General features: G+C 41.2%; 1 protein-coding gene across 1 annotated transcript in view; it reads left to right on the forward strand.

Annotated features, from left to right (window-relative positions):
* Grk7 (G protein-coupled receptor kinase 7) overlaps window positions 1–11,751 on the forward strand; it is a 35,434-nt gene extending 23,683 nt beyond the window's left edge. Inside the window, 3 exon segments of the mRNA XM_004835156.3 lie at window positions 5,819–6,093; window positions 11,301–11,459; window positions 11,461–11,751. Coding sequence (XP_004835213.1) covers window positions 5,819–6,093; window positions 11,301–11,459; window positions 11,461–11,710 — 684 coding nt within the window. The 3' untranslated portion in view covers window positions 11,711–11,751.
* The last annotated feature ends 2,936 nt before the right edge of the window (window positions 11,752–14,687 follow it).

Raw genomic sequence — 14,687 nt, forward strand, 5'->3', positions numbered from 1 at the left:
ACAAAGCGGCCAGGCCCCCCTCGGAGGAAGGAAGGAGAGAGCCCCAGGAAACAGCTGATAGCGCTAAGCTCAGCTTGTTTTTTTCCTCTGCTCAACAGTTCTCCTGCCACGGCAAACAAAAGATGTACATTCTGATTCCCTCTTCTGTTTGTATTGTGCTGTCGACCGGGTCTGGTTTGTGATGAGCTGGGGGAAGAGGCAGCCGCGGGCGGTTTCTGGCCCCGCTGGCTGGCCAGTGCGCTGGGTAGGGCAGAGCTGCCTCTCCCTAAGCCGGTCTGGCCACACCAGGAGTCCGGCACGGGCATTTTTCTTAATGATAGAATTTGAAGTTGCCAAATTTTCAGCTTTAGTGAGAACTAGAGGTTTACCCATGACCTTGACCTTGAAGAATCTGTATGCCTGCACTGGACACACCTTTTTGGGACAGTAAAACTGTCAAGGTGCGAGCTGTACCCTGCCCGGCCCACTGAGGGCCCCTCCCTGGGTTCACGCCCACCCCCAAGGTCACAGCAACACTGGGACTACACAGAATGAGAGCCCCGCCCAGCCTGGGCCCTGCCACCTGGCTCCCATGGTCTTTAGCTGAGAGTGGCAACAACCAGGTGGGTCAGTGGAATCCAGGGTCCAACAGCAGGGCAATGGAGGCATGTCTGCAAGGTCTCCACTGCCCTGATCTTAACCCAACCCACAGCGCCCACCTTCCTGGACAGGTTAGATACGCATAGGTGAGAGGCTAGACAAACGTAGGTGACAGGTGCCCCCAGACATCAGCATCCTCTTGAGATTACTGAACTAAAAGGACCTCTTGCTGTCCCATGGGGAGTGATAGAGGCGGGGTGCAGACATTGCCTGGCTCCCTGTACCCTGTGAGGTCCCTGCTGAACGTGGTGCAAGGCTGTACTTTGCTTTCCCTGACCAAGTGTTGACTGTGTGGATCTGCCAAAGGGCGCCCCCAAAACCAAGGGCAAAACAAAATGAAAAAGAAAATAAAAAGATAAACCACACAAAAAACCCTCTACTAAGAAGTCTGTGGCTGCTGACTCTTGGGCGATCCCTGCAGCCCTGATAATAGCAGTTCTGCTCACACAGCCTGAAAGAGACTGATGAGCAGGGCCCTTGGTAGCTGCAGGAGTTAAAGGAGCAGCAGGAGGTCAGCGTGGTTGGGCCCTGCCCCATGCTGCTTGGCGCAGGCTCTCCTCCCACCTCACAGAGGAGGCAGTTCACATGCAGAAGACAAATGGCATAAAGGGCAGGCAATTAATTTTTTCAGCTGGAGGCTGAGATGGAATGTGGGTGCTTAGTGTCTGGCATGAGCCTCTAATTCCATTCTCTTCCATGAAATACCTTCACTTTTCAAGGAGTTGATGCCCTTCCAAAGTCCAGGGCTGACATTTTCTGCCTTTAGGACCAAAAGGTGAATTTAGTTGAGAAAATTATTTAGAATGAATATGAAGCCACACTCACTCTGCCTCCTACTCTTTTGGGTTTTTTTGTGGGGGGGGATTTGGTGCTAGGGATCAAACTCAGGACCTTGTGCTTGCCAGGCAAGTGGCAGAACCACGGAGCTAAATCCCCAGCCCTGCCTCCTACTCTTGCCACGACACCAGGGAGGAGAATGCTGTGCAGATGGGGGGCCAATTCTTCATGTTTCCTGGGGGAAGGAGAAAGTTGTCTCAGAGCACAGTTCCCATTGCATGACCTTATTTGGATCTAAATTTCAACAAACTAACTAAAAGGTCAATAGGAAAATTGGGGAAGTACATTGTCCAGATAACTGATAATGTTAAAGAATTTATTGAGTGAGATAATGCTTTGATCTGTTTTTGGCTTTTTATTTCTTTGCAATCCTGGGGATCAAACCCAGGGGTGCTCTACCATTGAGCTACATCCCAGCCCTTTGTATTTTTTATTTAGAAATCATCTAAGTTGCCCAGAACTTACGTTTCTCCTGCCTTAGCCTCCCAAATAGCTGAGGATTACAGGCATGAGCCTCCATGCCTGGCTGTTTTGTCCTGTTTTGAAAAGTGATCTTGTCTTTTAGAAATTTACAGTGAAATACAAGTGGCATGATGATTAGGATGGTCAAGGGCAGAGGAAGAGGATAAGGGCAAAATTGTTGAAGCAGGGTAAAGGATACATTGAATTTGTGATTCTAGACTCCCTTCTTTTGTATATGTTTGCAATTTCCCATAATAAAATACTCTTGAAAAATACAAGAGTTGGGGTAAAAAATAGAAGAAGTTCCCCCCAAAAAGAAAGAAAAGACAAAGAAACAGAAAATAGGCGCAAAGGATAAGTTCATGGTTTCCGAAAAACAAGAAGAGACAAATAGAGGAGAGAAAATGATCAAAGAAATATGCAGCATGAGAATATTCCCAATGATGGCAGCCATTGGTTGCTGGATTGAGGGGCCAGCTCATAGCCGGCACCATGGACGGGAAGAGCACACACCAAGGTACAAGCCTGAGAAATTTCATCCCATGGAGGGACTGGGCCTCAAGTTCCACTTGACTAATGGAACTGGGAGCTGGGCAGCACTGGGCAGCTGGATTCCCTTCCCCTCCACTCACCCCTGTGCTTCCTCTTGTGCACATTCCAGAGGAGCTCCTGTCCCTGATAAACCAGCAGCCAGTCTGGCATCACATCCACCTTCTCCCATTCATTTTTTCCCTCTACATTCTATTAAAAAAAGAAAAAACTTCCAAGCATAAAGCAAAGTTAAAAGAATTTCACAGCAAGTACCTGCAAAATGTCTACTGCCTAGAGTTTATCATCGACATTGACATTTTTATTTATTTATTTTTATTTAGTTAGCTTTATGGAGGTTTTGCTTTTGTTTTTGTTTTTAGACAGTCTTGGTATATAGTTCAGGCTGGCTTTGAACTCACTATGAAGCCTAGGCTGGCCTTGAACTCTCAGCAATCCTCCTCCCTCAGCCTTCAAGTGCTGGGATCACAGATGTGCGCCACCACCCCCAGCTGACATTGGCACTTTTAGTAGCTTTAATGGAACTATAGTTAAATGCCATAAAATCTACCCATTTAAAGTCTTCTGGTTTGTTTTTGGTTTTTTTTGGTACCAGGGATCGAACTCAGGTCTTTGTGCTTGGGAGGCAGGCGGCAGAACCACTGAGCTAAATCCCCGGCCTACTGGTTTTTAATATATTCAGAGAGGTGTGAAAAAGTCACCACAATCAATTTTAGGACATTTTCTTCACCCCCATAAGAAACTACATATCCTTTAGGAGTTGTTCCCATTCCTCCCATCCCTAAATAACCACTAATCTATATTCTGTCTCCATGGAATTGTCTATTTTGAACATTTTATATAAATGTAATCATGTAATATAGTCGCTGGTGACTGAGTTCTTTCACTTAACATACTGTTTACAAGTTTATTCATGTTGTAGCATGTATCAGTACTTCAGGCCCTTGTATGGCCAAAGAATATGCCATTGTTTACCATTAACATTTTGCTAGATTTACTTGATCACATAGCTGTCCATCCATTTAATCCATTTTATGTCTGTTTTATATTTTCAAGTCAGCTCAGTTCCTTTATCTTAGCATCTTTGGCCTGCACACCTCTCAAATACAGCTCAGACCCCATAACTACTCGAGGTGCAAAGGATGTAGGGAGCTGGTATCTTTAGCCATATGTGCTCTGTAGCAGATGGAGACAAAGAAAAGGGAGACTGGAACTAGGTTTTGCTACCTGGGAACATGGAATGCCTCAATCTCACCCACATCTCCCCTCCAGCCCCTGCTCCCATCATAGAAACCCATAGATCCTCTGTCCAGAAATGTAAATTCCTTTAAGTCCCTTACTCCATCTCTCGAAAATGCTCCTTATTTGGACAGCCTTCTAGGTGTGATAGATTCTTCCCCATGGTTCTGCTTCTTTGTGGCTCTTTAGTGAAATATCCTCAACACACACACACACACACACACACACACACACTCCCTTGTTTCACACACCATTATGTCATTTATTCCGCTGTATTGAATTAACCTTTTGACCTGTCCGTCTCCACCAGTCTCTAAACCCTCAGGGGTTGGGCCAGGCCTTGTTGTGTCTTGGTATTCCCGGAACTCGTTGAGGGTATGGCTTAATAAATGTTTGCTGGGTAATGGACGGAAATACCCAGTCACTGTCTTTGCTGTTGTTTATTTAACGAACATTTTGTTGGGCATGCACCAAGTGAGGCCCTGCAGTAAGGGCCTGGGTCTGGATACAAAGATGAGTAACACTATCCTGGGCCTCACTGATGCCTATGGAACCCTTTTGTCTGGACAAATCCAAAACTGGATAAGATGCCAAGACAACAGATGTAAACTGTCCCAGGCAAACCAAAACATATGGTCACCTAAATTATATGCCAGCATGGATGAAAGCAACAGGACCACACTGACTCATGCCCAGACTGTTAGCCTCTAGTCCTTTCCAAAATTTTCTTGCTTGGGCCAATTGCTCTTTATTAATGCTTGAATCATTTACGCTTTTCATTGTTGTTATCCATGTAGAAATTATCCTTGAAATTTCATAATCCTAAAACATTACATATACTGGGTGCATATACAAAGATATACTATATACTTAAGAATTACACAAAAAGGGCTGGGGATTTAGCTCAGTGGGGCCACGCCTCCTATATTCGATCCTCGGTACCAAAAAAAAAAGCAATTACAGTTTTTGTGAAAACATACTATACACCAGAGGTGGTGGGGCACACTTATAATCCCAGCACTTGGGAGGCTGAGGCAGGAGGATCCCTGTGAGTTCAAGGCCAGGCTGCACTACATAGTGAGCTCAAGGACAGCCTAAACTAATACTGAGATCTCTTCCCAAAATACTATGATATAAATATACACTTTATAATTACATGGTATGTTATGATAGTCATTAAATATTTGTGGAATGAATGAATTCGTTAAGATCAGTGATGTTACAAAAAGATAAATATACCACATGATTCCACTTTCAGGAGGTACCTAGAGCAGTCAGATTCATAGAGACAGAAAATAGAAGGGTGGTTTTCAGAGTTGAGGAGAGGGGGAAAGTGTTCCAGAGATTGCTTGCACAACCATGTAAATGTACTCAATACTACTGAACTGTATATTTACAATAATTAAGATGGTAAATTTTATATCATGTGTATTTTATTGCAAAATATATAAATATTTTTAACCCATTCATCATTTGGCATATCTTCTCAATATAAGTGTGCCTACTCTAGGTGTAACCTTCCATGTTAAATCCTGGAATTTTTTCTGTTAAAATGGCAGTGTTAATCATTCAGTGTGGAGACTGACAAGCAAAGAAGTGTAATGATAATGTCATGACACAGCAAACAGAATAAACATTACACACTAGATAATATTTTATGAACATTCGATATTAATAAGAAAGAACTCAACCTTCAAAAATCTTATATATTTTTTTCTATTATCTTTGAATTTTAAAAAAGGCAGAGCTTAGTAAATCTTAGAGAGAGCCACTTGAACTTCTTTGTTTGTTTGCCTTTTTGGTACCAGGGATCAAACTCGGGACCTCACGCTTTCCAGGCTGGTGCTGTGCCACTGAGCTGCATCCCTGGCCCTGAACTTTTCATCTTAAAGATGAGAGGATGAGAGGAGAGGAGAGGAAAGGAAAGGCCCAGATGGCCTCCTTTGGGCTGCGCCAGAGGCTGCTGGGAAGCCCAAATACATTAGAGTTCCCTTAACAAGGAAAGCAAAGTAGAATAAGTACCGGGTTGGCAATAAGCAGTATCTGCTAAATTCACCTTAGTGTTTTGTTTCGTTGTTTGTTGAGGGTACAGGCTGGAACCAATGGTTACATGGCTACTGAAATCCTCATAGAGAAGGTGAGCTATTCCTACCCTGTGGACTGGTTTGCGATGGGATGCAGCATTTATGAAATGGTAGTTGGACGGACACCATTCAAAGATTACAAGGAAAAGATCAGTAAAGAGGATCTAAAGCAAAGAACTCTGAAAGAGGAGGCCATGTTCCAACATGAGAACTTCACAGAGGAGGTGAAAGACATCTGTAGACTCTTCTTAGAAAAGAAACCAGAACAACGCTTAGGAAGCAGGTAAACAGATATCAGCATTGTCCACAGCGATGACTTTGGATTTGTGCCAAATTTTGGAATTAAGTATTATTATATTCTTGACATTATTTTCATATAATATTAAATACTTATGATTAAGTATTTCTAATGCTTTCAAACACTAAGTTCTTGATGTTAAAAAAAATCTCCAAAATATAACTTTTTTTTTTTTTTGGTACCGGGGATCAAACTTGGGTCCTTGCACTTGTGCAGCAGGTGATGAAACCACTGAGCTAAATCCCTGGCCCTCCAAAATATAACTTAAAGGGAACAAATGAGATGCAGAACAGCTTTCACTAAAAAAAATAAAAGAAGAAGAAGGAAAAGGCTTGGGATGGTAGAACACTTGCATAGCATGCTCAAGGCCCTGGGTTCCTGCCCTGGTACCAAAAATAAACAAACAAACAAATAAATAGAAAAAAAGAATACATAATTCAAATGATTGTATAGACTATTTCAAAGAGATACAAGGAATTATAGGATTGGTTGTTTCTAATGAAGGGAAATTAGGGGCTAGTAGTTAATGTAAATGAGGATTTTCATTATATACCTTTATCGTTTTATAAATTTTGAGCTATTTGAATGAAGTACCTGTTCAAAAATGAGTAAAATGAAAACTTTAAATAAAAACCTCAATCAGACCTCCAGAAAATTATGCCACTTTTGAAAATCTCCCATAAAATACCATTAATTATTCAACAGATATTTAGTGAGCTGGGTGTGGTGGCACCCACCATAGCCCCAGGTACTTGGGAAGCTGAGGTAGGAGGATTCCTTGAGCCTAGAAGTTCAAGGCCAGCCTGGACAACATAGCAAGACACTATTTCAAAAAACAAAAATAAAAACAAAAAAACACTGGGTGACTGCATTATGCAGGGAGAAAATCAGTGACTTTAGATTTACATAGATTCATGTCCCTAATCTACTATATGCTGGTCATTTTACACCAAGTGAGAGAATCTCTGAGTTTCAGTTTCTTGATATATAAAATAAGGAATTTGTGGGGGTGATGGTGAGTTTATTGTTAACTTGACTAGACCACAGGACCCAGATTTTGGTCCAACATTATTCTAAATGTTTCTGGGCAGGACTTTACATGAGATTAATACTTAAATGAGTAGGCACTGAGTCAGACAGCTGACTTTCCATACATAATGTGGGCAAGCTTCTTCCAGTCACTCAAAGGCTTTAGCAGAGAAATATCAACCTTCCCAGAGGAAATCTCTGGTTCACTTCTGGCTCAGAACACAACTCTTCCCTGGGTCTCCAGTCTGCTGGATCCTGCAGACTGGATTGCCAGTCCAAGTGGATGGGCCAATTCCTTAAATTCTCTCTCTCTCTCTCTCTCTCTCTCTCTCTCTCTCTCTCTCTCTCTCTCTCATATATCTATCTATCTATAGATAGAGAGATAGATAGATAGATAGATAGATATAGATATATGCATATCCCATACACACACACTGCTGGATAGGAAAAACTGCCTCTCCTCTCTTAGGTTCAGTGCTTGGTACAAATTAAACTCAGAAAACAAATTAACATGACAAAAGATAAGTCTTTACCACATGCATAGGCAAGGATTTTTAAAAAACATAAGAGACAGAATTTGGGGTATATATACCATGTTAATAGAGGAAGGGGAGAGGGAGAAAACCACTTATGGGAAAGCAAATGACTTTTAGGAAAGATAAATGAGCACTTAGAAGGATAGGTAGAAGATACGATAGCTTTGTGACAATTTGTTTCCACGTGGCACTGGCCTGTCTCCAGTGATAAGTCATTTTTTCCTGTTTGGGACTCTCCAGGATGAGGATTTGTGTCAATTGAGTTCTTTTGGAAGGCTCTGCTTTTAGGCACATGGGAGAGTTCAGAACCTATGTCTCTTATTCTCAAACTCCTTCAATTCAAACAAATTTTGAAGCTGGGCATGGTGACACACACATGGAATCCCAGCACTCTGGGAGGCTGAGGCAGAAAGATCCCAAGTTTGACCCCAAACTGAGCAACTCAGTGATTTAGCAAGACTCTGTTGAGAGACAGAGACGGAGGCAGGGGCAGAGGCAGAGGGAGACTGAGACTGGGGATGTAGCTTAGTTTAAAGGCTCTGGGTTCAGTCCTCAGTACCATAAAATAATTTAGATTTTACAGTGGCACATCCTGGATCCCTTCTACTTGCTGTTGGCTCTGTCTCTCCACAGAGCCCTGATAATACAGTAGGACACTTTGAGATTCTGATATAATGTAGTTAGTAATTAGTAAGTGATAGTAATTACTTTTCATTTGTTCTAAGGAAGATAGATAATATTCTGATTAAACAATGAGCTTGAATATCTTAAGTTACTTAGATTAAATTTTCAAAATCTAATCAGTACACAAATACATGAGTGAGGAGCTGGCGATTTAGCTCAGTGGCACAGAGCCTGCCTGGCAAGTGCAAGGTCCTGAGTTCAACCTCTGGTACCGCCAAAAAAACCTCACAAAAAAACCAAATACATGAGCTTGGGATGCAGCACAATGGTAGAGCTCTTGCCTAGCATGGGCAAAGCCCTGGGTGGATCCCCACTACCACAAACACATACTACATATTTTAATAATACATAATATATATGTATAATTATACACACACACATATAGGGTCAGGTACTGAGGCACACGCCTGTAATCCCAGCCACTTGGAGGTTGAGGGTAGAGAATTACAAGTTCAAAGCCAGCCTGGGCAACATACCAAGACCCATCTCAAAAAAAAGAAAGCACACATACACACACATGCACACACACAAATATGAAACCTATAACCATAAAGTACTGACTGGTTTTGAATGTAGCACAAGAACACAGGAACCCAAATTACTCTAAATCTTCCAAGTAGGTGATACTGGAAGCTGTAAAACAAGGCTGTCTTAGCTCAGAATGTCCACATATAGAGTAAAGCTTCTAATTTTTGAACTGATTTTTTTTCTTTTTTTTTTTTCAGGCCTCGAGAGCCAACCCAGGGCCTTGCATATGCTAGGCAAGGGCTCTACCCCTGAGATACATCCCCAGCTCCAGCCTGATTTTTTTGTAAATAGCCAAACCAAATTCATCTGTAGTAACTTTCAAAACACAACCAATGACCAAACTAGTATTTTGAAATTAGACAGAATTCTACATTATGTAAAATTAAAATATGGAATTGATTTTATTGTGTAAATTTCAACATTGCATTGGTGACGTAAAAAATAAGCTGTGTTATGATAACAAGTAAAACCCAAAGTCTCAGCAGCTTGAAACAAAACAGACACAAAGTCTCATTCACCCCAAAGTCAATCCTGGGTTCAGCACTCTCTAGGGCACAGGTCTTCGCAGCAGTGACTAAGAGACCCAGGCTCTTTCCATCTTCCGCTCCATGGGACCTGCGACTTCCAGTCACTGTAACAGGAAGTGGGACAGCAGGGAGAACTTGTGGAGCTTTCTCCTGCCTCAGCAGGGAAGCGCCACACTCCATACATCACTCCACACATGTGTCTATCTCAGGTCTGAGGGTGAAGGAGCTGCTAGCGTCCTCTTTGTGCCCAGGAAGGAGAGGTGACCTGGATATGTTGGCCATTGAAAGTTTCTAACAATCTCTCCAGCTCTGGCTGTGGAGGTCAGGGAATCTCACGGGTCACACAAATAGTGGCCTACAGTCCCGGTGGATTACTTTCCTGAAGTCACACCACCCCTTGGATGCCTCAGTCCACAAGTTTGATTCAAAACCTATCTCAGTCAGTCAGTTGGCTATTTATTTATTTTAACATACTGGGGTTGGGCCTAGGCCTTCTCACTGAGCTACAGCCCATTTTTAATTTTAAGAGTCAGGGTCTTGTTACATTGTCCAAGCTGGGCTCAAACCCATGATCTTCCTGCCTTCCAGAGTGCTGGGGTTACAGACATTCACACCTTGTTCAGCTCTATCTCAGTACTTTAAACGCACACTTTGGTCTTATAAGATGGAATACTAACATTTCAAGAAAATGTCACCTTAAAGCACTGGATCTTTGCCAGAAGCTCCTTCATTAAGTGGAGTCCATGTATAAAGCATCTGTTCTTGTGAATGTTTTGAGTAAAAATGTTTACAACATTACAGAAAAGGCATATAAGAAACAGCTGTTTGCCAGGGATTTAGCTCAGTGGTCCCGTTGCCTGCCTCACAAGCGAAAGGTCCCGAGTTCGATCCCTGGTACCAAAAAAAAGAAACAACTGTTCAGTGGAAGAAAAGGCCTTCTTTTTAAAGACTCGTTCAAATGAGATAATATGTGCTATATGTAGTGGTGTCCTCCAAAGCCAAGACAGATGCCTAGACAGCTATTACATGGTGGAGAGAACAGAGCCCTTCCCTCCTGCATTCACAGGCTTTTGGAAGGCACCAAACCCTCTCCTTCCTTGGCATCACTGAAAAGGATTTTCTTCTTTGCCTTCCTTACTGTGCAAGTTATTCTGGCAGAGAAGTCGAAAGCTTTTCAGAGCATCTCACAGTCTCCAGACAGGGTTAACTATGATGTTTAGTTTCCTTTTATTCTTTTTTTTTTCTTTTCCTAACTCTCAAAGTAATACCACCAAAATTATTGTGGGATTTGGCAAGGTGAGTGAGACTCCTGGAAATCATATCGTCTTTCAAATGAGGAGATACAAGTGCTATCTTTTAAAAGGTGAATAAAAATTGGGCATGGTAGAGCATGCCTGTAATCCCAGCACTCAGGAGGCTGACACAGCAGGATCATAAGTTCAAGGCCAATTTGGGCTACAGATCGAGACCTTGTCTCAAAAAATCAATCAGCCAATAAAGTGTAAGTGGGCATTGTATAGGAAAAGAAGTGCTCATCTTGATCCACGTGACTGGAAGGTCAATGACTGGAAGCTGCAGTCACTAGTGGCCTCCTTGAACTTCCCTGGTGTCCCTTGAAACACCAAGAATAAATATGTCAAATGCTTGACTCTTTAAAAGTCACATCTACAAGTGAAGGCTATCTGCAAATAATGAAAAATCCTACTGCCTGTGGATAGTGGAATTTTTTAAGCTATTATTTTTCAAAGTTGTTCTTTTTGTTTTTAAAGTGTCTTTGCAATTAAAATCAAATGCATGATGAAAAAAGTTGCTGCACACTTTGTATTGTTAGAACATTTCTTATTCCCAGTTGTTACCTATTTCTGGATGAGCTTCTTTTTCTTCACAGAAAAAACTCTGACGATCCCAGGAAACACCCTTTCTTCAATACCATCAACTTTCCTCGTCTGGAAGCTGGCCTACTTGAACCTCCATTTGTACCAGACCCTTACGTGATTTATGCCAAAGACATTGATGAAATTGAAGATTTCTCTGAGGTGCGGGGGGTGGTTTGATGACACAGATAAGAAATTCTTCAACAGATTTGCAACAGGTGCTGTCCCCATCACGTGACAGGAAGAAATCCTAGAGTCAGGGCTGTTTGAGGAACTGAACGACCCCAACCAGCCAGCAGGTTACGGGAAGGATAATTCATCCAAGTCTGATGGTGTTTGTTATTGTGAATTGTCCCCCTACCAGCCAGAGTCTCAGCTGACATGGTCCCCAATTGTTCCAGCACTGCTGAAGGAGGCTGATTAATTAGAGGGGACATCTCAGCCACAGGATAGCTCAAAGGGCAGGTGGGCAGCCTCATGACTAGTATGTGTTTCCTCTTTATTTTCTTTCTTCCTTTTTTTTCCCATAAAAATTAGTAAAGTTTCAGTTTTCACCAAGGGCTGGGAAAAGGAACAGGCAGGTTTATTTTGATAGACTGAAAGAGTGAGCCCTCCACTATCATGTCTCTGAACTACACAAAGACCTAGGAACAGAGAATGGAACTCTGGTGTACCTGGAAAATGAGCATTTGCAATTCTTAGTAAATAATCATTTTAATTTTTCTTGTTTGTATTTTTCTTCTCTTCATCTTTCGGTATTTCTTCTCCTTCTGTACTTATAAAAGGATTTTGAAGCTAGAAATAAATGTTCCTGATGTTCTCCCCTTAGAAGGAGTGGTTTGTAATACTTTGGTAATATTTCAGATTACAGAATAATTTTCAGTTTCATTGACAGTTTCTTTTTCATTTTAGGGGGAAATGATGTATTATCATATTGCTGAAGCTTTTGTGGGGGGAGCAATACTGGGGATTGAACCCAGGGCCTTTGTACTGGAGTATATCCCCACACTTTTTTATTTTTTATTTTGAAATAGGGTCTCACTAAGTCATTAAATTGTCCAGGCTGGGCTTTAACTTGCAATCCTCCTGCCTAGCCTCCCAGAATTCTGGGATTATAGGTGTGTACCACCACATCCAACTGTTGAAGCACTATAAATATAAATATTCATGAAGTCTATGAATTATCGTAAAGTATTCTGTAAGTTTGGTTGGGTATTTTAAGTAATATGCTATAAATTGCTTATATGTGCAATTACATCTGCCATCAGTTCCTAAACGTTGCTGAAATTTGGAATCACTTAGGGATCTTTTAAAAATATTAATGCCTAGGGCCAGGGATTTAGCTCAGTGGTTCTGGCACCTGCCTCACAAGGGCAAGGTCCCAAGTTCAATCCCCAGTACCAAAACACAAAACAAAGCAAAAAATATTAATGCCTGACTCCTACCTCCATATGTTCTGATCCATAACCCACATATGGGGTAAATTGGTCATTTAGATTTCTGAAGCTCCCCAGGTGATTCTAATGTATAGCAAAATTTAGTAGGTACTGCCCCATATATTTACATGTTATTACATATGGGTCTTGTGTTAGTCAACTTTGCAGTACTGTAGTAAAATACTTGAGATAATCAGCTTAAGAAGAGAACGTGCTACCCATGTTCACAGTAGCATGGTTTATAAGAGCTAAATCTTGGAAACAACCCAAACACCCATCAACTGACAAATGGATAAAGATGTAGGTTTTTTATACAATGGAGTACTACTCTGCCACAAAAAAAGATGAGTTTCAGACATTTGTAGCTACATGGATGGACCTTGAGGCCATACTCTTAAGTGAAATAAATTGGACACATGTTTAAATACTGCATTGTTTTTCTGGTGTGAACCAAAAATGGAAATAAGGACTAAAATGTATAATAGATATTGGGAAATGGGAAGAAAATGTTCAAAAGGGAAAAGGAACAAGGGAGGAATATGAGAAAAAGAAAGGAAGGGACAAAAAGAAAATAGAAGGAAAAAATGGAAACAAACCTTTCGTACGTAAGGAGGGGAGGGGCTTGAGGGGTGGGGATGTGGGACAAAAGAGGTGAGATGTATCATGTACAGGTGCAAATTCTCTATGATGAACGTATGCCTAAAATTATGTATGCCTAAAATGTACCAATAAATGTTTTGCTATCAAAAAATAAATACATAGAAAATTTTTTAAAAGAGAGAGAAAAGAGAAAGTGCTTATTTTGGCTCACAGTTTTGGAGGTTTCCATCTATGGCTGATTGGCTCCATTGTTTCTGAGCTTGGAGTGAGGCAGTACATGCAGTGGGATTCCATGGCAGAGGAAGCTCCTTACGTCATGGCCACTGGGAAGCAAAAAGAGAGGAAGAGAAGGGGCCTGGGTCTCACTATCCCTTCCAGGGCACACCCCCAGTGACCTCATTTTCTTTCTCTAGGCCCCGCCTCCTAAATGTTCCACCATCTCCCAATATTGCCACAACCTGAAGACCAAGCTTTCAATATACTGGCCCTTATCCATGCCATAGCAGCTCCTTATTTTGGTTGCTCAAAACTTCAACTGAACATTTTGATAGTGATTTTTCAAATATTAAAAGAATATGTAATTTTGGCAATTGCAATATAAATGAAACTAAAGAGAATCTGTATTTACCTTAGAGAGTTTCTTGTCCTTGCCTCTTTTAGTTCTTCACACATATCATAGAAAGCAGATCTCATGGCTAGTTTGAGGCCTGAGGAGGAACATGGAATTGAACAAATGGTGGTCCTCACTTCAGGTGCCCAGCCAGCACTGTATTGTAGACTTAGCACTTCTCAAAAACACAGTGAGTGAGAGTTATAAGGCTGAAAAAATAGAACATAAATGTAAATCTGGATAATATTTTTAAATATATATATATATAGCCATTTCATTCTTGATAAAGGAGCCAAAGATACACATTTATGAAAAGGTAGCCTCATCCACAAGTGGTGCTAGGAAAACTGGATATCCATGTGTAGAAGATTGAAACTAGATCCCTATCTCTAGTCCTATACAAAAATCAATTTAAAATGGATCAAAGACCTAAGTATAAGACCTGAAACTGTGGAACTGCTAGGGGAAAACTCTGGAAGCCATAGACCCAGGCAAAGACTTCCTGAATAGGACTCCAATAGCACAGGAAATAATAGCAATAATCAACAAATAGGACTGCATCAAATTAAAAAGTTTCTGCAAAACATGGAAAACAACTAACAGAGTGAAGAGACAAACTACAGGAAGGTAGAAAATCTATGTTAGCTACTCTTCCAACAGAGGGTTAATATCAAGAATATATAAAGAAATCAAAAAATTTAACACCAAAAAATTAAATAGTCCAATCAATAAATGGGCAAAAGAATACAAAAAAC

This window comes from Heterocephalus glaber, unplaced genomic scaffold (assembly GCF_053883595.1).
Source record: "Heterocephalus glaber isolate CG9 unplaced genomic scaffold, H.glaber_assembly_v1.0 deba00001504, whole genome shotgun sequence".
NCBI lineage: Eukaryota > Metazoa > Chordata > Mammalia > Rodentia > Bathyergidae > Heterocephalus > Heterocephalus glaber.